The sequence below is a fragment of the Grampus griseus genome (genome assembly GCF_964374135.1).
Source record: "Grampus griseus genome assembly, chromosome: 6".
NCBI classification, from domain to species: Eukaryota; Metazoa; Chordata; class Mammalia; order Artiodactyla; family Delphinidae; genus Grampus; species Grampus griseus.
This window is the reverse complement of record NC_139000.1, coordinates 34,813,512-34,837,495: the sequence shown is the minus strand read 5'-3', so window position 1 is coordinate 34,837,495 and position 23,984 is coordinate 34,813,512. Positions and strand designations below refer to the sequence as shown.

The following is a 23,984-nucleotide window of genomic DNA, read 5'->3' as shown; positions in this document are numbered from 1 at the left end:
TAGGCAAATGCTGAGTGACCATTTGGCTCCCCTTAGTATGGGGCTGCCTGCCTTTCTCACACACTCTCCCAGTCATTCTCACATGGTCATTTGTGGGAACTGCAGCCTCTGGGGAGATCCAGAGAGATGAAAAGAGCAGTCTGATGAGAGTAATGGCACTACTGCAGGCACCATCCAAACATTAATTCTCTTGGCAAAGTGTGCATACCCATTGCAGGATATAATCCATGGCAGGTGAATGAGGTCTATGAGGATGGTTTATGCATGAATGACTCCTGGGATGTACTTCCCTAATTTTATCATTCTTACTGAATTTCACATTTATTTAGTGGGATAAGTTTGCCAAAAGCCACTGAATACATGCCCACCATGGACATTAATAACACTCTATTAATGAACTTGACTGCCAGCATTAGTAGTCTCTTTACCAGAAACATTTAGTTGAGAGAACTGAGAAGCTGAAAGGTCATGAAAAACAAAAGACTTGTATTCTGGTTTATGCTGTTAACTGCTGTATTACATTATGTCTCATTTGGGCTGAGGGATTAAGTTTGATATAATTAAATATGATGTCTCAATAAATTATTTTGTGACTTAGTTATTAATGTAATTGAATATAAAAATTAACAGCAAGCATTATAAGGGCCAAAAAATTTTTAATATACTTACTGTTAACTGCAGCAAAAGCTGAAAAGAGAATTCACCTCCCATGAACAATTCTGTTGCTATTAAGAGTGACTTTTTTTTTTACTTATCAAGTCTACAGGTTACTTGATGACTACCTATTTATGAGGAATTTTTAAAAATTGAAGTATAGTTGATTTACAATATTGTGTTAGTTTCAGGTGTACAGAAAAGTGATTCAGTTATATTTTTTTCAGATTTTTTTCCATTATAGGTTGTTAAAATATATTAAATATAATTCCCTGTGCTATATAGTAAATTCTTGTTGCTTATCTGTTTTTCGTATCTGTCAATCCCATACTCCTTATTTATCCTTCCCTCCTTCCCTTTCCCCTTTGGTAACCATAAGTGTGTTTTATATGAATGACTACCTGTTTAACATGGAAATTCTTGGAGGGGCTTTATGCAATTTCCTGTGGCAGTTCATGGTTCAGACAAAAGCATCTGTGTCAAAAAAACGATTATGGCTACAATTTCCAAAAATTAATAAATGATTGGGAATTACTAGAATAATCTGATGAACAATTTGAGTTAGAACTAATACCACTTGGCAAGCATTTTTATAACCTATAGGTTAGTTTAATTTTTTAATGTTTTAAAATTTTTATTCATGTTAATTTATATTACTATTGAATATTTAATAGTTTTTTGAATATCACATTTGACTATATGTATGTAACAGCTGCCTCATGGTTTTTTTTTTTTTGCAAACATACAAGGATGATTTAAAAATTGCTCTCCTGTAAGGCCACATATTTCAAAAGATTATCATTAAGTAGTTCCTCAGTATAATGTGATTGCTAGAAATTAGTAACTAAAAGAAAACTAGAAAAACCTCATGTATTTTCAAGTTAAGAAACATTTATAAATAACTCATAAGTCAAAGTAGAAATGATAATGGAAATTAGAAATATTTAGAACTAAATGATAATGAAAGTACCACCTTGCAAAAGTTGTGGGATATAAGTAAATCCTCAGTAGGAAAATTATAATCTTTAATAAACTAAAAAGGAAGACAAGGAAAATTAGTTAGCTAAGTGTCCATCTCAAGAAACAGTAAAAATAGTGAAGTTGTAGTAAAGTAAATCTGAAGAAAGTAAAAGGAAAGAAATACAGCAATAGAGTAAAATTAGTGAAATTCTAAAAATTAAGTAGAAATACTCAACAGAAAAATGTGTCTTCAAAAAGACAAAGAATAATGAAAAACACTCATTAGATTGATCAAGAGAATACCCAAATAAACAATATTCAGAATGAAAGGGGGACATATTTTCTGATACAAGAAGTAGAGATTGTAGCTTTCCAGTAGTGGAGTATCTACTACTGGTTTGGACCAACCCTCCAACTGAGAATAATTAGAAAAGCTAGAGAAAAACATAAATATCTAATGTAAGATATAAAAAGTTATGTTTGAAAGGATTAGAGAATTGAGGCAATGAGGAAATTGCAGGGCCAAGATCTGCAAATGGAGGGTAGCCAGAGATGTGAACCCACCGTTTTAGCCAACTGAATCTAGCAATATGGTAAACATGAAAGATTGATTTAACATTAGAAAATAAATTAATGTAAATCACTACATTAACATATTAAAAAGAAAACTATAGGATAATTTCAATAAGTGTTAGAAAATGTTTTATATACTTTAATGTATATTAATGGAAAAAAACACTCAGCAGATTTTAAGTAGAAGAGAATTAATTTCTTTAATCCAATAATAGGAATCTACCAAAACAAATAAACCCTACAGCAAACATTGTGCTTAATGATGAAATGGTGAATGTATTCTTGAAGATAAGGAACAAGATAAGAGTGCACGCTATATTAACATTTCTATTGAACATTGTACTGAAAGTCCTAGCCAGTGCAACAAGGAAAAGAAGTATTAAAAAGAACAAAGCAGGAACTTGCCTGGTGGCACAGTGGTTAAGAATCTGCCTGCCAATGCAAGGGACATGAGTTCGAGCCCTGGTCCGGGAAGATTCCACAAGCCGCAGAGCAACTAAGCCTGTGCACCACAAGTACTGAGCCTGTGCTCTAGAGCCCATAAGCCACAACTACTGAGCCCGCATGCCACAACTACTGAAGCCCATGTGCCTAGAGCCTATGCTTTACAACAAGAGAAGCCACTGCAATGAGGAGCCCACGCACCACAACGAAGAGTAGTCCGCACTTACCACAGCTAGAGAAAAGCCCGTGCGCAGCAACAAAGACCCAACGCAGCCAAAAATAAATAAATAAATTTATATTAAAACAAAGAACAAAGCAACTGTTTATAGATATGATTATTGACAAAGAAAACCTAAAATAACCTATGATAAATTATTAAATAAAATAGCAAGATTGATGATAAATAATATTTTAAAAATCAGTTACTCTTCTGTGTACCAGCAACAAATGAAACAATTTTAAAAAGAACATTTACAAAAGCATCAAAAAACCCTCAAGTACCCAGGAATAGATATAACAAAAGATAGGCATGATGCATATGGAGAAAATCTCTGTTGTAAATGGAGATATGACATGTTCAAGGATTGGAAGACTCCATATTGTCAAGATTTCAATTCTGTGCAAACTTTTCTTTAGATTTATTACAATCTCAATTAAAACCCACAGGTGGATCTGTGTGGGTGTGTGTGTACATAACTTCCTAAGTCAATTCTAAATGTATAAGGATGTTCAAAGTTCCAAGGATTGTTACAATACTCTTGCTAAGAAAATCTTGAATATGTGGGAAACTATGCATATTGCTGATGGGATGATTCAATACTGTATGATATAAATTCTACCAAATTAATTTGTAAAGATAACTGCATCCCAATAAAAATACCAACAAGATTTTTTAGTAGTACCTGATAATGCTATATCTAAAATTCATTTGAAAGAGAAAGTATGACATTAGCACCCCAAAAAATGTTTATTAGGGCAATGAGGGGCTTGCTTTGCCACTTGTCAAACCTTTTAGAAATTAAAATACTGTGGTGGTATTGGATAGACTAGAATATAGAGTCCCCCCAAAAAACTTGTGTATGATAAAGACAGCATTTAGAAAAGTATAGGCTTTGATGCTGGGACAAATGACATCCATTTTAAAAAGTTACAAATCATGCCATGTACAAAAATAGATTGTAATCTATTGTAATAGATTTTTTGGTATTAAAACCAAGAAAATGGAACTTCCCTGGTGGTAGAGTGGTTAGCAATCTGCCTGCCAATGCAGGAGACACGAGTTCAAGCCCTGGTCCAGGAAGATCCCACGTGCCGCGGAGCAGCTAAGCCCGTGAGCCACAACTACTGAGCCTGCGCTCTAGAGCCTGCGAGCCACAACTGCTGAGCTCGCAAGCCACAACTACTGAAGCCCGCGTGCCTAGAGCCTGTGCTCTGCAACAAGAGAAGCCACCGCAACGAGAAGCCTTGCGCACCGCAATGAAGAGTAGCCCCCGCTCACCGCAACTAGAGAAGGCCCGCGCACAGCAACAAAGACCCAACACAGCCAAAAGTAAATAAAATTAATTAATTAAAAAGAAAGACTATCAGTTTTATAGGTCTCTCTTTTTTTCAATAGGTCACTTATGTACAATGTTTAAGATTAAGACTCTCCCAGAATCATTGATTCATTACTTTTATGCACAAAAAGAAAATTTCATTTCATGACTCTTCTGACCAACAAAAGAAATGATTATTTATACATCCTCTAAAATTACATATATTAATTTGAATACTTTTACTCATCATGGTCAACTAGCACAAAAATCCTACAAAAATCCTTCACATATTAGTAAACTTTTGAAATCCAGATGGCTCACAAAAGGGTTTATGCAGACACCCTTTAAAGGATAATTTCATGATTACTACATATGGAAAAAATTTCAATTTAGTAGAATTTTTCCCTCCCCACTTTATCTAAAAAGTTTGTTCTGAATAGAAAAATTTGGCCATTTAAAATTCCGTCTTATGCACTTTCATCGTAAAGTGTAAAAATACCATTTGTTATTGGAATTATAAATTGAGAAGACCTGAACTTTCAAAGACTCAGGATTTCATTTGCTAGCTCTGAATCTGAAAGATCAGCACCTACAGAAAACTAAGGCAAAATAAATAAATGACAATAGATTTTCAGAAATCAAAATGGGGTTTAGAAAAGGTTTATAAAAATACAACTTTGTAATAGGAAAGGGCTGAAACAAGAGATAATACTAAAAATCCATAAAGGAAAAGGTTAAGTTTGACTATATCAAACTGGTTTGGTAGGGTATATGCTAGACCTTTTCAGTGCATTTTAATAGATACTGATGAAATACCTAATTTTGTTGTACATGATTTTTTTCCTAAGTTGCCTCATTTATGCATGTTTTTCTGCAACCAGCTTTTCTCATTTAAAAATGTTTTAGAGTTCTTCATACCCACATAAAGTTATCCCTTTCTTTTTAAATGTTGTACTATATTGTAAAGTATTATATACTATGGTTTAGGTAATCAACCATTCCTTCTTTTATGTACATTTAGGTTACTTTCAGTTTCTCCCTACAATGCAGCATATCTTTAAATGTGCTTCTTTGTATTTAGAAATAATTATTTCTCTAGATTGAATTCCCAGAAAAAAATTGCTGAGTCAAAAGGTATGCATGTTTAAAATTTTGATAGATACTGGTACTCTCCACACAAGCCGCACCAGTTTACACTTCACCATAATGTATGAGAGTACCACTTCCTACTACTACTTTCAACAGTGAGTAGTGTCAGTCTTTTAAATATCTGCTACTAATGTGGACAAAAAGAAGTTATTCATCTATAACTTGTGTAGTTATAAATAGTTGAATATCAATAACCAGAGAATGCTAAAAAACTAAATAAGAGAAATGTGTCATTTGCTTCCAGGTCAGTGCTGACAGTTGCTTGTGAACAGACTGAAGTTCTGCTTTTTGATCCTATATCTTCAAAGCACATAAAAACACTTTCTGAAGCTCATGAAGACTGTGTAAATAATATAAGGTTAGTATTGTAGTGAAAAAGTGAACTTTATTAATGTGACCCAGAATATTCTGTTTTGGAAGTTAATGAAAATTTATAATGCCTTGTCCAGCACTACTAGGTGATACACATTTGGAATTGTGGAACATAGCCCTTTAATTACAAAACTTACTGTTAACCATTTTGGATTGGAATCTTTCTGAAATGCATTTTCACTTCCATGTGATCTCACCTTTTCTCCTTGTGTATTAGGGTCATCATTATGAATCTCAGCCATGTATTATGATAGTCCTATAATGCTTTTGGGCACTCCCACTGCTTAGCCTCTGTCACCACCAGCCCCCAAATTCATACTATTGAGGGAAAAAAACACATATGCACAGAAAAACTTCTTTATAGCATTGTTGGAAGCTCCTTAAATTCTCAATAATGTGGGAAGTAGATAACAGTTGAATAGCTTGGTGGACTAATATGCAGTGATTAAAATGATGGTTACAGAGACTACATATCAGCATAGACAAATGCTTGCGATAGTACAGGTTAAAATCATAAAAATTATATAAATATGACATGATGCAGAAGAAAAAGATTAGAAGGAAATATTTTTAAATGCTTACAGTGGATGTGTTAGAATGAATGGATTATGAGTAATTTTCTATTTTCTAAACTTTATATAATAAGATTATATGACTTTCATAATGATTACTTTTAATGTTCAAAAAATAATAATTTATGAGGAAATTACTTCTAGTCAAGGTGACATATTGAATTTTGATGTAACCTCTAGCTCCAAACATATAGAACAATAGATTAAATAGCACAAAAGATACAGCCAGGCTCTGAAACAACATAAACATCTTTGTGGCCATATGACCAGACCGGAACACAGACACAAAGCTGTTACAGGGTTGAAACCATAAGCCCACTGGGTTTTCAGTCAGGCACTGACATATAGTAGTTTAGCTCCTGTCAGGAATCAAAAATGCTAAAAGTGTTTCATGTGAGGCGGGAACCAGAGCCAGAATTACTATATGAAGCCAGGGGTTTATTTGGAATGAGGCTGAAAAAAGGAAAAAGCTATTAATTACCTGGGGCTGTAGGTTTTAGATGATAAAGATACAGCCTCATGACCAGGAATTGAATGAAGCCATTGTTGAGTCGGTGACTGAAGGTATATATGTGATAGCTCCAATATTATCATGAAACTGGAGGCCTTAATGTCATTATGAGGCCTAGTAGTGGATTTGGTTCCAGAAATCCAAGTGGGGGCAACTATAAAACCATTAAATAGGAAGAAAGAGAAAAAATTTTTAAATCTTTCTTGCTCAAAATAAGCCTATATAACCAAAATTCCCAAACTCATGAAGACATCTAATATTAATATCATAACAAAACCAGCAACTAGAACAGGTATTTTCTCTGGATAAAATTAATTTTTTGGAGTAGTCCAACAAAGACTTTATTTTAAAAAATGAATTATTTTATTTTTTTTCGACTAGGTAATACATGCACGTGGTACAAAATTCAAAGGTACAAAAGGGTAAACAGTGAAAAGTAAGTCTATCTCCCACCTCTTTCCCCTAGCCACCCAGTTCCCCTCCCCAGAGGCAACCACTATTACCAGTTTCTTGCTATCCTTTCTGAGATAGTTCATGCATGTACTAGCATATGTACACACATATACATAAACTTTTATATAAGTGGTAGCATTCTGCACATACTATTATATACGTTGGCTTTTTCACTTAATGACATATTTAAGATCATTCCATATTTGTACCCATGGGATGATTTTATTCTTTTTAACGGCTGCATAGTATTCCATTGATTGGAAGAAACTTTAAAGCATTTTTAGTATGCTCAAAGAAATAAGGGATACTTCCCATTAATAGCTCAACATTATGAAAAAAAATAGGTTAATGTGGAAAAAAGCCAACTAGAACTTTTGTAAATTAAAAGTATAGTTGGTATATTAAAAAACTTAATAAACGGGATAAACGTTACCCTTTGCACCACTGATGAGAGAATTAATGGGTTAGAAAATATTAGTAAAAATTTCACCCAGAGATTGATTGAGATGTATAATATCTCAGTTACAGAAGAAAGAAGTTGCAGAGATTGGAGGAGAACTAAAATTTGAAGGCACAATGGCTGAGAATTTTCAGCATTGAAGGACCTGAATCCTTGAATCAAAAGTAAACTCTGGAATCAAGTGGGTTAAACAAAGATAAAGCTACATCTAGACAGGTTGTGGTGAAATTCTAGAATATCAGATAAAGAGAAAATCTTAAAAGCCACCAAAGTTAGAGGCCAGATTACCTTCAGAGGTACGATAATTGAACTGACTGGTTTCTTATCAACAACAGTTGATGCTAGGAGACAAAGGAGTAATATCTTAAATACTAAGACAGAGTAATGTTTAATACCATTTCATATCCAGGTAAATTGTTATTCTAGAATAAAGAATTTTGATTCAGTGAAATTATAAATGTTAATTATTAATAGCAGAAAGATAATAATTTAGGATTTTTGTGGGGGAGGGTGCATTTAAAACAAAGTTAAAACGAAAACTCTAGATTAGCACTATCCAATACAATTATAATTTTAAATTAAAAATTGTCTAGTAGTCACATTAAAAAAAAGACATGAAATTAATTTTTAATAATATATTTTATTTACTCCAGTATGCCTAAAATGTTCTCATTTCAACATGCAGTCAGCATAAAAAATACTGAGATATTTTATTGATACTTTCATTTTCTCATGCTAAATCTTCAAAATCCAGTATATATGTTACACTTAGAGCACATCTCAATGCAGACTGGCCACATATTAAGGACTCATTAGCCACATGTAGCTAATGGCTACCAAACTGCACATTGTAGCTCTGGATGGTAACAACAAATAGGTTGTACGTGTGGGGAAATTTTGTTCAGTGGGAATGTATAACATTTAAGGTCCACATCATGTTCAAGAAGAGGACAGAAATATTAACTAATTTCACACTCTTTCAGAACAATCTATAATTAAGTATATATGATTAAAAAACAAAAATAATAAAACTATAGTTTATAGCTTCCAAACCAGCAAAGGTGGGTGGCAGAGAATATTGAAAACTTGATCAGTTCAGTAAAAGAAAGGAAAGCTTAAAAAAGTAAAAAAAAATAAGCAAAAGAAAGGAAGGATAAATAGAAAACAGGAAGTAGAAATAGTTCCAAATATATTAATAGTTCACAGTAAATATAAATGGATTGATCTTCTTTATTAAAAGGCACAGAGATAGCAATTTGAATAAAAAACAAAATCACGTATATACTCTTTATGGAGATACCAAAAATAAAACTACCCAGAAATGGGTAAAGAAAACTGATGTAGGTTATCATTATTGGACAGATATAAGACCAAAGGTTTTTTATATTTATTTATTTATTGTTTTACGTCTTTATGGGAGTATATTTGCTTTACAATGGTGTGTTAGTTTCTGATTTATAACAAAGTGAATCAGTTATACATATACATATGTTCCCATATCTCTTCCCTCTTGCATCTCCCTCCCTCCCACCGTCCCTATCCCACCCCTCTAGGTGGTCACAAAGCACTGAGCTGATCTCCCTGTGCTATGCGGCTGCCTCCCACTAGCTATCTATTTTATGTTTGGTAGTGTATATATGTCCATGCCACTCTCTCACTTTGTCACAGCTTACCCTTCCCCCTCCCCATATCCTCAAGTCCATTCTCTAGTAGGTCTGTGTCTTTACTCCCATCTTACCCCTAGGTTCTTCATGACATTTTTTTTTCTTAGATTCCATATATATGTGTTAGCACATGGTATTTGTCTTTCTCTTTCTGACTTACTCCACTCTGTATGACAGACTGTAGGTCCATCCACCTCACTACAAATAACTCAATTTCGTTTCTTTTTATGGCTGAGTAATATTCCATTGTATATATGTGCCACATCTTCTTTATCCATTCATCTGATGATGGACACTTAGGTTGTTTCCATCTCCTGGCTATTGTAAATAGAGCTGAAATGAACATTTTGGTACATGACTCTTCTTGAATTATGGTTTTCTCAGGGTATATGCCCAGTAGTGGGATTGCTGGGTCATATGGTAGTTCTATTTGTAGTTTTTGAAGGAACCTCCATACTGTTCTCCATAGTGGCTGTACCAATTCACATTCCCACCAGCAGTGCAAGAATGTTCCCTTTTCTCCACACCCTCTCCAACATTTATTGTTTCTAGATTTTTTGATGATGGCCATTCTGACTGGTGTAGGATGATATCTCATTGTAGTTTTGATTTGCATTTCTCTAATGATTAATGATGTTGAGCATTCTTTCATGTGTTTGTATATCTGTCTGTATATCTTCTTTGGAGAAATGTCTATTTAGGTCTTCCGCCCATTTTTGGACTGGGTTTGTTTTTTTGTTATTGAGCTGCATGAGCTGCTTGTAAATGTTGGAGATTAATCCTTTGTCAGTTGCTTCATTTGCAAATATTTTCTCCCATTCTGAGGGTTGTCTTTTGGTCTTGTTTATGGTTTCCTTTGCTGTGCAAAAGCTTTTAAGTTTCATTAAGTCCCATTTGTTTATTTTTGTTTTTATTTCCATTTCTCTAGGAGGTGGGTCAAAAAGGATCTTGCTGTGATTTATGTCATAGAGTGTTCTGCCTGTGTTTTCCTCTAAGAGTTTGATAGTTTCTGACCTTACATTTAGGTCTTTAATCCTTTTTTTTTTCCCGATACGCGGACCTCTTACTGCTGTGGCCTCTCCCATTGCAGAGCACAGGCTCCAGACGCACAGCTTCAGTGGCCATGGCTCACGGGTCCAGCCACTCCGCGGCATGTGGGATCTTCCCAGACTGGGGCACAAACCCATGTCCCCTGCATCGGCAGGCAGACTCCCAACCACTGCGCCACCAGGGAAACCCTTTAATACATTTTGAGCTTATTTTTGTGTATGGTGTTAAGGAGTGTTCTAATCTCATACTTTTACATGTACCTGTCCAGTTTTCCCAGCACCACTTATTGAAGAGGCTGTACTTGCTCCACTGTACATTCCTGCCACCTTTATCAAAGATAAGGTGACCATATGTGCATGGATTTATCTCTGGGCTTTCTATCCTGTTCCATTGATCTATATTTCTGTTTTTGTGCCAGTACCATACTGTCTTGATTACTGTAGCTTTGTAGTATAGTCTGAAGTCAGGCAGCCTGATTCCTCCAGCTCCATTTTCCATTCTCAAAGCCAAGATTGCTTTGGCTATTTGGGGTCTTTTGTGTTTCCATACAAATTGTGAAATTTTTTGTTCCAGTTCTGTGAAAAATGCCAGTGGTAATTTGATAGGGATTGCATTGAATCTGTAGATTGCTTTGGGTAGTAGAGTCATTTTCACAGTGTTGATTCTTCCAATCCAGGAACATGGTATATCTCTCCATCTATTTGTATCATCTTTAATTTCTTTCATCAGTGTCTTATAATTTTCTGCATACAGGTCTTTTGTCTCCTTAGGTAGGTTTGTTCCTAGATATTTTATTCTTCTTGTTGCAGTGGTAAATGGGAGTGTTTTCTTGATTTCACTTTCAGATTTTTCATCATTAGTGTATAGGGATGCCAGAGATTTCTGTGCATTAATTTTGTATCCCGCTACTTTATCAAATTCATTGATTATCTCTAGTAGTTTTCTGGTAGCATCTTTAGGATTCTCTATGTATAGTATCATGTCATCTGCAAACAGTGACAGCTTTACTTCTTCTTTTCCGATTTGGATTCCTTTTATTTCCTTTTCTTCTCTCATTGCTGTGGCTAAAACTTCCAAAACTATGTTGAATAAGAGTGGTGAGAGTGGGCAACCTTGTCTTGTTCCTGATCTTAGTGGAAATACTTTCAGATTTTCACCATTGAGGACGATGTTGGCTGTGGGTTTGTCATATATGGCCTTTATTATGTTGAGGAAAGTTCCCTCTATGCCTACTTTCTGCAGGGTTTTTATCATAAATGGGTGTTGAATTTTGTCAGAAGCTTTCTTTGCATCTATTGAGATGATCATATGGTTTTTCTTCAGTTTGTTAATATGGTGTATCACGTTGAATGATTTGCGTATATTGAAGAATCCTTGCATTCCTGGAATAAACCCCACTTGATCATGGTGTATGATCCTTTTAATGTGCTGTTGGATTCTGTTTGCTAGTATTTTGTTGAGGATTTTTGCATCTATGTGCATCAGTGATATTGGCCTGTAGTTTTCTTTCTTTGTGACGTCCCTGTCTGGTTTTGGTATCAAGGTGATGGTGGCCTCGTAGAATGAGTTTGGGAGTGTTCCTCCCTCTGCTATATTTTGGAAGAGCTTGAGAAGGATTGGTGTTAGCTCTTCTCTAAATGTTTGATGGAATTTGCCTGTGAAGCCATCTGGTCCTGGGCTTTTGTTTGTTGGAATATTTTTAATCACAGTTTGAATTTCAGTGCTTGCGATTGGTCTGTTCATATTTTCTATTTCTTCCTGATTCAGTCTTGGCAGGTTGTGCATTTCTAAGAATTTGTCCATTTCTTCCAGGTTGTCCATTTTATTGGCATAGAGTTGCTTGTAGTAATCTCTCATGATCTTTTGTATTTCTGCAGTGTCAGTTGTTACTTCTCCTTTTTCATTTCTAATTCTATTGATTTGAGTCTTCTCCCTTTTTTTCTTGATGAGTCTGGCTAATGGTTTATCAATTTTGTTTAGCTTCTCAAAGAACCAGCTTTTAGTTTTATTGATCTTTGCTATCGTTTCCTTCATGTCCTTTTCATTTATTTCTGATCTGATTTTTATGATTTCTTTCCTTCTGCTAACTTTGGGGTTTTCTTGTTCTTCTTTCTCTAATTGCTTTAGGTGCAACGTTAGGTTGTTTATTCGAGATGTTTCCTGTTTCTTAAAGTAGGATTGTATTGCTATAAACTTCCCTCTTAGAACTGCTTTTGCTGCATCCCATAGGTTTTGGGTCGTCGTGTGTCCATTGTCATTTGTTTCTAGGTATTTTTTGATTTCCTCTGTGATTTCTTCAGTGATCACTTCGTTATTAAGTAGTGTATTGTTTAGCCTCCATGTGTTTGTATTTTTTACAGATCTTTTCCTGTAATTGATATCTAGTCTCATAGCGTTGTGGTCGGAAAAGATACTTGATACAATTTCAGTTTTCTTAAATTTACCAAGGCTTGATTTGTGACCCAAGATATGATCTATCCTGGAGAATGTTCCATGAGCACTTGAGAAAAATGTGTATTCAGTTGTTTTTGGATGGAATGTCCTATAAATATCAATCAAGTCCATCTGGTTTAATGTATCATTTAAAGCTTGTGTTTCCTTATTTTCATTTTGGATGATCTGTCCATTGGTGAAAGTGGGGTGTTAAAGTCCCCTACTACGAATGTGTTACTGTCGATTTCCCCTTTTATGGCTGTTAGTATTTGCCTTATGTATTGAGGTGCTCCTATGTTGGGTGCATAAATATTTACAATTGTTATATCTTCTTCTTGGATCGATCCCTTGATCATTATGTAGTGTCCTTCTTTGTCTCTTCTAATAGTCTTTATTTTAAAGTCTATTTTGTCTGATATGAGAATTGCTATTCCAGCTTTCTTTTGGTTTCCATTTGCATGAAATACCTTTTTCCATCCCCTCACTTTCAGTCTGTATGTGTCTCTAGGTCTGAAGTGGGTCTCAGGTAGACAGCATATATATGGGTCTTGTTTTTGTATCCATTCAGCCAGTCTGTGTCTTTTGGTGGGAGCATTTAATCCATTTACAGTTAAGGTAATTATCGATATGTATGTTCCTATTCCCATTTTCTTAATTGTTTTGGGTTTGTTATTGTAGATCTTTTCCTTCTCTTGTGTTTCTTGCCTAGAGAAGGTCCTTTAGCATTTGTTGTAAAGCTGGTTTGGTGGTGCTGAACTCTCTCAGCTTTTGCTTGTCTGTGAAGGTTTTAATTTCTCCATCAAATCTGAATGAGATCCTTGCTGGGGAGAGTAATCTTGGTTGTAGGTTTTTCTCCTTCATCACTTTCAATATGTCCTGCCAGTCCCTTCTGGCTTGCAGAGTTTCTGCTGAAAGATCAGCCGTTAACCTTATGGGGATTCCCTTGTGTGTTATTTATTGTTTTTCCCTTGCTGTTGTTTATATGTTTTCTTTGTATTTAATTTTTGACAGTTTGATTAATATGTGTCTTGGCGTGTTTCTTCTTGGATTTATCCTTTATGGGACTCTCTGTGCTTCCTGGACTTGATTAACTATTTCCTTTCCCATATTAGGGAAGTTTTCAACTATAATCTCTTCAAATATTTTCTCAGTCCCTTTCTTTTTCTCTTCTTCTTCTGGAACCCCTATAATTCGAATGTTGGTGCATATAATGTTGTCCCAGAGGTCTCTGCAACTGTCCTGAGTTCTTGTCATTCTTTTATCTTTATTCTGCTCTGCAGTAGTTATTTCCACTATTTTATCTTCCAGGTCACTTATCTGTTCTTCTGCCTCAGTTATTCTGCTATTGATCCCTTCTAGAGTATTTTTAATTTCATTTATTGTGTTGTTCATCATTGCTTGTTTCATCTTTAGTTCTTCCAGGTCCTTGTTAAATGTTTCTTGCATTTTCTCTATTTTATTTTCTTTGGATCATCTTTACTATCATTATTCTGAATCCTTTTTCAGGTAGACTACCAATTTCCTCTTCATTTGTTCCGTCTGGTGAGTTTTTATCTTGCTCCTTCATCTGCTGTGTGTTTTTCTGTCTTCTCATTTTGCTTATCTTACTGTGTTTGGGGTCTCCTTTTTGCAGGCTGCAGGTTCGTAGTTCCCGTTGTTTGTGGTGTCTGTCCCCAGTGGCTAAAGTTGGTTCAGTGGGTTGTGTAGGCTTCCTGGGGCAGGGGACTAGTGCCTGTGTTCTGGTGGATGAGGCTGGATCTTGTCTTTCTGGTGGGCAGGTCCACGTCTGGTGGTGTGCTTTGGGGTGTCTGTGGACTTATTATTATTTTAGGCATCCTCTCTGCTAATGGGTGTGGTTGTGTTTCTGTCTTGCTAGTTGTTTGGCATAGGGTGTCCAGCACGGTAGCTTGCTGGTCGTTGAGTGAAGCTGGGTGTTGGTGTTGAGATGGAGATCTGTGGGACATTTTCGCCGTTTGACATTACGTGGAGCTGGGAGGTCTCTTGTGGGCCAGTGTCCTGAAGTTGGCTGTCCCACCTCAGAGGCACAGCACTGACTACTGGCTGCAGTACCAAGAGCCTTTCATCCACACAGCTCAGAATAAAAGGGAGAAAAAGTAGAAGGAAAGAGGATAAAAGAAAATAAAGTAAGATAAAATAGTTATTAAAATAAAAAATAATTATTAAGAAAAAAAATTTTTTTTAAAGTAAAAAAAAAAAAGCGGATGGATAGAACCCTAGGACAAATGGTGAAAGCAAAGCTATACAGACAAAATCTCACACAGAAGCATACACATACACACAAAAAGAGGAAAAGGAGAAAAAATAATAAATCTTGCTCTCAGAGTCCACCTCCTCAATTTGGGATGGTTCGTTGTCTATTCAGGTATTCCACAGATGCAGGGTACATCAAGTTGATTGTGGAGATTTAATCTGCTCCTGAGGCTGCTGGGAGAGATTTCCCTTTCTCTTCTTTGTTCGCAAAGCTCCCGGGGTTCAGGTTTGGATTTGGCCCCGCCTCTGTGTGTAGGTCGCCTGAGGGCGTCTGTTCTTTGCTCAGACAGGACGGGGTTAAAGGAGCCGCTGATTCGGGGGGCTCTGGCTCACTCAGGCCGGGGGGAGGGAGGGGTACGGAGTGCGGAGCGAGCCTGAGGAGGCAGAGGCCGGCGTGACATTGCACCAGCCTGAGGCGCGCCGTGCGTTCTCCCGGGGAAGTTGTCCCTGGATCCTGGGCCCCTGGCAGTGGCGGGCTGCACAGGCTCCCCGGAAGGGAGGTGTGGATAGTGACCTGTGCTCGCACACAGGGTTCTTGGTGGCGGCAGCAGCAGCCTTAGCGTCTCATGCCCGTCTCTGGGGTCCGCAGTGTTAGCCGCGGCTCGCGCCTGTCTCTGGAGCTCCTTTAAGCAGCGCTCTTAATCCCCTCTCCTCGCGTACCAGGAAACAAAGAGGGAAGAAAAAGTCTCTTGCCTCTTTGGCAGCTCCATACTTTTCCCCGTACTCTGTCCCGGCTAGCCGTGGTGCACTAACTCCCTGCAGGCTGTGTTCACGCCGCCAACCCCAGTCCTCTCCCTGCGCTCCAACCGAAGCCGAGCCTCAGCTCCCAGCCCCGCCCGCCCCGGTGGGTGAGCAGACAAGCGTCTCGGGCTGGTGAGTGCTGATCGGCACCGATCCTCTGTGCGGGAATCTCTCTGCTTTCCTTTCCGCACCCCTGTTGTTGTGCTGTCCTCCGTGGCTCCGAAGCTTCCCCGCTCCGACACCCACAGTGTCCGCCCACGAAGGGCCTTCCTAGTGTGTGGAAACCTTTCCTCCTTCACAGCTCCCTCCCACTGGTGCAGGTCCCGTCCCTATTCTTTTGTCTCTGTTTATTCTTTTCTCTTTTGACCTACCCAGGTATGTGGGGAGTTTCTTGCCTTTTGGGAGGTCTGAGGTCTTCTGCCAGTGTTCAGTAGGTGTTCTGTAGGAGTTGTTACACGTGTAGATGTATTCCTGATGTATCTGTGGGGAGGAAGGTGATCTCTGCGTCTTACTCTTACGCCATCTTCCCTGACTTCTCCAGACCAAAGGTTTTAATAAGGAAAGTGCAACAGTAAATATTAATAAAAAGAAAAATTCACCAAGAAGATATCATAATCATGAGCTTGTATACAACTTCAAATTAAGAAAGCAAAAACAATAATAATGAATTACATGTCTATAATCATATTAAGAGATTTTAATACAGTTCTGTCCAAAACTGGTAAATCAAGCAGATAAAAATTAGGTTGTAGAAGATTGTAAATACCTTGAACAACCTTTCTACTAAAAATAGAAATGCTGGATAAATTTTTTTTTAATATTTTTTTAAATGTAGAGTTGAACTGATAAGAAAGAAAGGAAGCCTAGGGCCAAAAATGAAGCAGGAATGCAAAGAAGTAAACACGTACTCAGCTGGCTTTTTACCCTGAAGGCATCTGCCAAATGCCTGTGACTCTTGAGTTTCTGTTTTGACAGGTGTGAGGAGTACAAAGGACAGGAGAGTTAATTCTACGTCCAGTTCAAGGTGAGGAGTCTAATAGAAAACTCTGCATAAGGCTGGGGACTGCAAAGGGCTACAATTTCAGCATAAAGGTGATCTAGAAATAAACCACCTTGTTCATCTAGACTGTGGCATTGGGTAGAGGGATATCAGAAAATCTCTGAATTTCTAACCACAAGCCAGCCTTCATGCAGCCTTCACACTGCGATATGGTCCAAAACCCTCCAGCCAGCAATTTTAAACTGGATCCAGCTTGGCAGGGCTGTCAGGTACCTGCAAAAAGAAACGCAAATCTTCTCTGAAGGAGCAAACTAAGTATTATAAAGAAGTCAGTTCTTCCCAAATTAATCTATGAATTTAGTGCAGTTTTAATCAAAATCCCAACAGAATGTTTTTTTTTTCTTAACTTGATTTAAAAGTTCATATTGAACAGCAAAGTGGCAAGAATGTCTGAGAAAAGTTTGAGGAAGACTGAGATTGTAGGAGTATTCACCCCTCCAGATATCAGACGTTGTCTTAGGACAGGGATAGATTAAGTGACCTATGGAATGGAATAGAACTTCCAGAAACAGACCCATGCATATATGAAAATTTTATATATGACAGCAGGGGCATTATAAACCAGTGGGGGAAAATGGAAAAGAGAATTTGTTATATGTATGAAAAAAGAAAATGAAATTAGATTTCTATCTCATACCATAACTAAAAATAACTGCCAGTTAAAGACCTAATTATGAAAGCAAACCTTTTTAGAAGAAATATAGAATATTTATGTTCTAAGTACGAGAAAGGATTCTTTTTAAGACACAAAAAGTATAAACCATTGAGGACTGATAAATTCAACTGCATTAAAATTTAAAACTTCATTATAACCAAAGACGTAACAGTGTGAGAAGGTAAGCTATAAGCTGGTGCGAGAAGATATTTTCAATGTACATAGCCAAAAAAAGGATTAGTGGGCTTCCCTGGTGGCGCAGTGGTTGAGAGTCCGCCTGCCGATACAGGGTAGACGGGTTCGTGCCCCGGTCCGGGAAGGTCCCACATGCCGCGGAGCGGCTGGGCCCGTGGGCCATGGCCGCTGAGCCTGCGCGTCCAGAGCCTGTGCTCCGCAACGGGAGGGGCCACAGCAGTGAGAGGCCCGCGTACCGCAAAAAAAAAAAAAAAAAAAAGGATTAGTATCCAGAATATATGAAACAATTACCTTAGAGCAAAATAGGCAGAGACTCGCATAAGAGAAAATAAAATGAGCAATAAATATGGAAAGATTTTCAAGCTTACTAGTTATGGAAATGCAAATAAAGATAACAATGAAGAAATATCAAATATTGACAAAGATGCTGAGAAATAGAAAATTCTTAGACATTATTGATGGAATATAAATTGGTAAAATTATTTTGAGCAATTTAGCAATATCTGGTAAAATTGAAGATCGATTGTTTAAAAGAAATTAAAGCACATGTGAACAAGGAAACGTGTAAAGAAGGTTCATTACAGCATCGTTAGTAATAGAAGTTGAAAACAAATCTCCATCAAGAGGAAGATAAGGGACTTCCATGGCGGTCCAGTTGTTAAGACTTCGCCTTCCAAGGCAGGGGGTGCAGGTTCAATCCCTGGTTGGGGAGCTAAGATCCCACATGCCTCGTGGCCAAAAAAACAAAACATAAAAGGAAGATAAATGAATTATATACTCATACGATGGAATACTATACGTCAGTTAAAATAAATGAACTAGAAGCATCAGCATCTGAGATATATCAGAACTAAAATGTCGAGCCAGAAAAGCAAATTGTAGAATGAGCTGTACAGTGTGATACCATTTATATAAAGTTTAAAAATAAACATAAACTTGATGAAGGCATGTATTTGTTTGTTCTCTGCTCTATCCCTAGCACCTAGAACTGTGCCACATAGTGGGTGCTCATTAAATATTTACAGAATAAGTTGAATGCAAAACCAAACTGTAAATTACTTATGGATACATACTTATGAATTCATAGTATTAAAAACTTGCAAGGGGAGTGACAAACAACAAATTTTGGATAGTGGTTCCCTCTGGAGAGGGAGGGAGGGGAATGGGATTGGGGAGGGATATACAGGGGTCTTCAATTGTGTTTGTAATGTTCAAAAAATCTGAAATATAACCAAATGTTAAAATTTGATAAAGCTGGGTGGTGGGTATCACAGATGTTTGTTATATTCTTCATAATTTTCTTTATGTTTCTAATATTTTACAATTTTAAAATTTCTTATCTCAAGAAGAAAAGACATGTCAAGTTGTTTGCCCCTACTCAAAATGACCTCTGACTAATTTGCTATTAGAATTTGTGTTCTTTTTCAATGTCAGTTCTCATTTGATGCTATCAATGTGACTGCCCTAGAACCCCACACCTACAAATTTGAATTTGCTTCTTATCTGTTTGTTAGAAAAACAGATTTTGAAGCTATTTAGAAGTACATATCACTTAAGTGTTTTGAGTAAGGATCTGAAAGGTCCTCTGGCATGAGCTTAATTGTGTATTACTTATTAATTTTTTGAGTGCTTACCATGTGCCAAACCTTTTGTGAAGCACTTTTGATACATTATATTGTTTAATCCTCACAGTATCCTGATGTGAGACAGATATTGTACTCATTTTAAGGAATGAAGAAACTGCAACTCAGATAAAGAGATTTCCCCGGGGTCTTTTTATAGGAAGTGGTAGAGCTGGAATTCATACTCAGTTCCATTAGACCACCTCACTGTACTGTTCAGAGATATGGACATGCATTTCCTGGTTTGGTTCTAGATAGTCATTTTCCACATACTTAGTAATGTCTTCTAGTTCATTTCTTAGTTTTGAGGTTTGCTTATATTGTAAAATAAAAATATTGATAGTTGTGGAGAGTATTTTCTGTTGCTTCATATGAAAGTAAGGGAAAAAATATGTAATTTAAATTCTTAAGCCCAATATACAGCCTTACTTCTCATTCATGAAGGTTTAAGAGTTTAAGAGTCCATTTAATAATCAAGGTCCCCCAGTTATGAGGTTAGAGGGGGAACTGAGGTTATCCTAAGAATATTTACTTAGTGATATGGCAGTTAAAAAATTAGTACCCATTTAAATATTCCAGGATCTGCTTTTCCCTCCCACTGTCTTTGTTGGTCTTTTCCTGATTGTTATATTTCAAACAATATAATGTAGGTGCAGTGCTTATCATGGGGAACATGAAATTTCTGATCTTGTAAAGGATGTAAAATTTTGCAAGGCCTTGAGAGTGATGTTAGAGAACTGGTCAAAATCACTGGCAAATGAGGATCTGATAGAGTGAGACTAGTTATCAATTAGAGAAAAGAGAACGACAGAAATGATGACATGATAGAAACTTCAAAGAATTATGTGAATATCCCACAGGACTAAGGAAAGGCCTTTGGGAAAATTGATAAAGACCTTGAATGTTATACAGAAATGGCCCTCTTTTTATTATAGTACAGAATTCAGATATGAAGTAAGGATGTCATATTCTGCTTCATAATTTCATTGGAAAGATTATGCAAAAAACCCAAACATTTAATTTATTCTTCTAAGAATTTGCATATAGTTAAATAAATTTTAAAAGGCCTTTTTTGATGATTTTTAGTTGGTTTTTAAAAAAATATACAACACTTCCTTTCCCTTGTACAATGAAATGTTGGTACCTGTTTTAAGAAAATTCAATTTCAGTTGCTGTTATCCTTTACCAATCATCCTCTGATAATGAAGACCTCAATTTATCCAGAGCTGTCATATACTGGAGTTTAATGGAGACATATGGAAAAGTTCTGTAATTCAGAAACTCATAGATTTCAATGTGTGTGGAGTGTCTCTTGTTTATTAGAGACCATGTAGTTAAAAATACTTTATAATTATTAACTTATTAGGTAGACTAAGTTTTAATTTGAGAGGATTGGGCCAGATCTCCAAGACTTATCTACCACTTTACACTTTCCGTGTCTACTTACTTTGGGATAAGAATTGTTGAGGGTGCTTTAACTGGTCTCCTAGTCTACATTCTTAATTTTCTATAATTTATCTACTCTCTTTACCAATGATTCTCCAGTACCAAAATTTTTAACAGGTAATACTTTGAGGGAAAAATGAGAAAACTAAAGTCTAAGTATTGAATTTTTCATTAAAGTAAACTTATTCAATTAAAAATTATTAACTTTTGTTCCATGATTTTCTGCATTACTGATATTAAAATATCCATGCAACAATAGTAATTTTTTTCAGTGGCCTTACTGACAAAAATTTTTAAACCAATCCCTCTATTTTATTTTTTATGAATATAGTTTTGGAACCTAGCCAGCTCAGAGATCCTTCTGAAAGTCTTAACCAATCATGTCACTTTCTTGCTTAAAACCCTTCAAGGTGGACCACTGCGGCCTACAGCAATATAATCCCACTGGGGTTTTGAATCCATATGTGCATTATTTTCTGTACGAAATAAAATAGCTTAGTGTTTTTTCCCCTAAATTTTTCAAATATATAAAGATGCTTCTATGATGATGATCAATTTATTTTAAAAGTCTGACTTGACTTTCCAGTAGCCTTTGTTATTTTGTATTTTTTTAAATCGTATAATTCCTGTCAAGTGTGGAAGTCATTGAAATACTTTTACTTTTAAAAGCCTCATCAGTAAAGGTAAAACTATAAGGAGAAAAAATGGATTTGACAATATAATAATTAAATTTTTGATATGGTAAGAAAACATGTGAACCACGTTTAAAGATAGAAATATATGGAAAACATATTCAACATACTGTATTTGAAAAACTGAAGAATATTAGTAATATTTTGTAACTCAATAATAAAACTAATATTGCAAGAGGAAAATCAGCAAGGAATATGAATAGCAATTCCCTAAATATAATCTTCCAATTAATATGAAAAAAGTTCAACTTTACTAAAAATAAGTTTCAACCTAAAACAAGACAATATTTTTTTCCTAGCACTTAGCACAGGTATTAAAAAATACCTCTGTGGGAAGGGTTTGGAGAAGCAGACACTCTCATAACCGCTGGTAGAACTAGATATTGGTATGTTCTTTTGAGGACAATTTGTCTATATGTATCAAAAGCCTTACCTTTAAAAAAAAATCCCTTTTTACTTAACAATACATTTTTCTGGAAATGTATTTAGAAAAATAACTAGGAATGTGATTAATATTTAGCTGTTAGCATATTCATCATTGTGTTTTGAATAGTAATAAATTGGCAGCAATCTAAACATACAAAAATTGCAAATTAGTTTAAAATAGAAAAGATTATGGTTCACTCATACGGTGAATGCTATTCAGCCATTAAGAATTATTTTGTCAATAAATCTTTAATGACATGGCAAAATAGTTATGAAATAATATTAGGCTTGAAATACATGAATTAGGCTAAATATCAATTACAGTGGTTATTTTTGGTGTTGGATTTTTTTCCATTTAAAAAAATATTTTCAATGGGCATGTATTTATAATTAAGAAATAGTTATTGGGAATCACTATAGAATAATACCATGATGTATTCTCTACTTGTCTCTACTTTTCCACACACAGCACTTCTAACTGCTGTTGCCTCTCAGAGTACACCATCCCTGTACACACTTTTGTAACTTTGCTTACCCCTTGGCCACTTAGGGTGTTCCTGCTCATTTTTTTTAAGTCAGTTCAAATGACACCACCATGAAACCTGTCCTAAACATCCTCTTTTCTTTGCTTACTCCCCACACATGTATTTTGTATAACTATGTATTTCTAATGTCTTCTCCACTAGGCAGTAAACTTCTATCTTATTCATTTATTTAATAAATATTTGTGAGTGGGACTGTGTGTGTTGGGTACTGCAGATCTAATCATGAATTATGCAGACAGGTTTCCCCTGCCTTCAAGGAGTTTATAGCCTTGTAAATTTATTCCTTACACTGTAACATTAAGTATTACCATAGAACTGTAGAGTGCTTTGGGAAGTTAGAAGATCGGTAAATCTGGCCCAGGCTGGATAGAGAGAGAAGCCTTCCTGGAAGGGATGATAGCTGGCTATTAAAAAGAAAGCAAGTGTTATCCAGGTCAAGAGGTAGGGAGGATGTGGTTTCAGGTAGTAGAAACAGCCTGTACAAAAGCCTGGGATTTTAAAATCGTGTTAGTTTCAGGAAGGCCATTATGCTGTTGTGGATATTGAGATTGATTTCTGAGACAAAATAATTTTATATAATTCTAAATAATAATTCAAAATAACTATATATATATATATATATATAAGAAACTCCAGAATTCATTTCTTCTGTGAGAGATTAGTTATATATAAAAGAATATGTTAGAGAAGGCATCCTAATGTTGAATTGAGCAGAAATTAAAATGTGATAGGTAGGTTATTTTTTAAGTGTTTATATAAAATATATTCTCACTAAGGATTGAGAAATTAGTGTAAAATAATTAAAAATCTGAATTATAGAGTATTTTAATTGTCTACTTTGTTTTTATAGAAGTATAGTTGATTTACAATGTTGTGTTATTTTCTGATATACAGCAAAGTGATTCAGTTATATATATATTTTTTTCATATTCTCTCATTATGGTTTATTACAACATATTGAATATAGTCCCCTGTGCTATACAGTAGGACCTTGTTGTTTATCTATTTTCTATATAGTAGTTTGTTTCTGCTAATCCCAAACTCCTAGTTTATGCACCCCCCTTTCCCCTTTTGTAACCATAAGTTTGTTTTCTAGGGCTGTGAGTCTGTTTCTGTTTTATAAATAAGTTCATTTGTATCATCTTTTAGATTCCACATGTAAGTGATATCATACCATATTTGTCTTTCTCTGTCTTATTTCACTTAGTATGATAATCTCTAGGTCCATCCAGGTTATTGCAAATGGCATTATTTCATTCTTTTTTATGGCTGAGTAGTATTCCTTTGTACATATACATCACGTCTTCTTTATCTGTTCATCCGTCCTTGGACATTTAGGTTGCTTCCATGTCTTGGCTATTTTAATAGTGCTGCAATGAACATTGGGGTACATGTCTTTTTTTGAATTAGAGTTTCCTGATATATTCCCAGGAGTGGGATTGCTGGATCGTATGGCAATTCTATTTTTAGTTTTTTAAGGAACCTCCATACTGTTTTCCAT

The 23,984-nt window shown here is 35.8% G+C and overlaps 1 protein-coding gene across 1 annotated transcript in view; it reads left to right on the top strand.

Annotated features, from left to right (window-relative positions):
* Window positions 1–23,984, top strand: part of DCAF10 (DDB1 and CUL4 associated factor 10) — a gene marked incomplete at its 5' end in the record, with an annotated part of 55,010 nt that overhangs the window by 8,561 nt on the left and 22,465 nt on the right. The window contains one exon of the mRNA XM_082656163.1: window positions 5,560–5,673. Within this exon, the coding sequence (XP_082512289.1) occupies window positions 5,560–5,673 (114 nt within the window). The remainder of the gene's footprint in view (window positions 1–5,559; window positions 5,674–23,984) is intronic.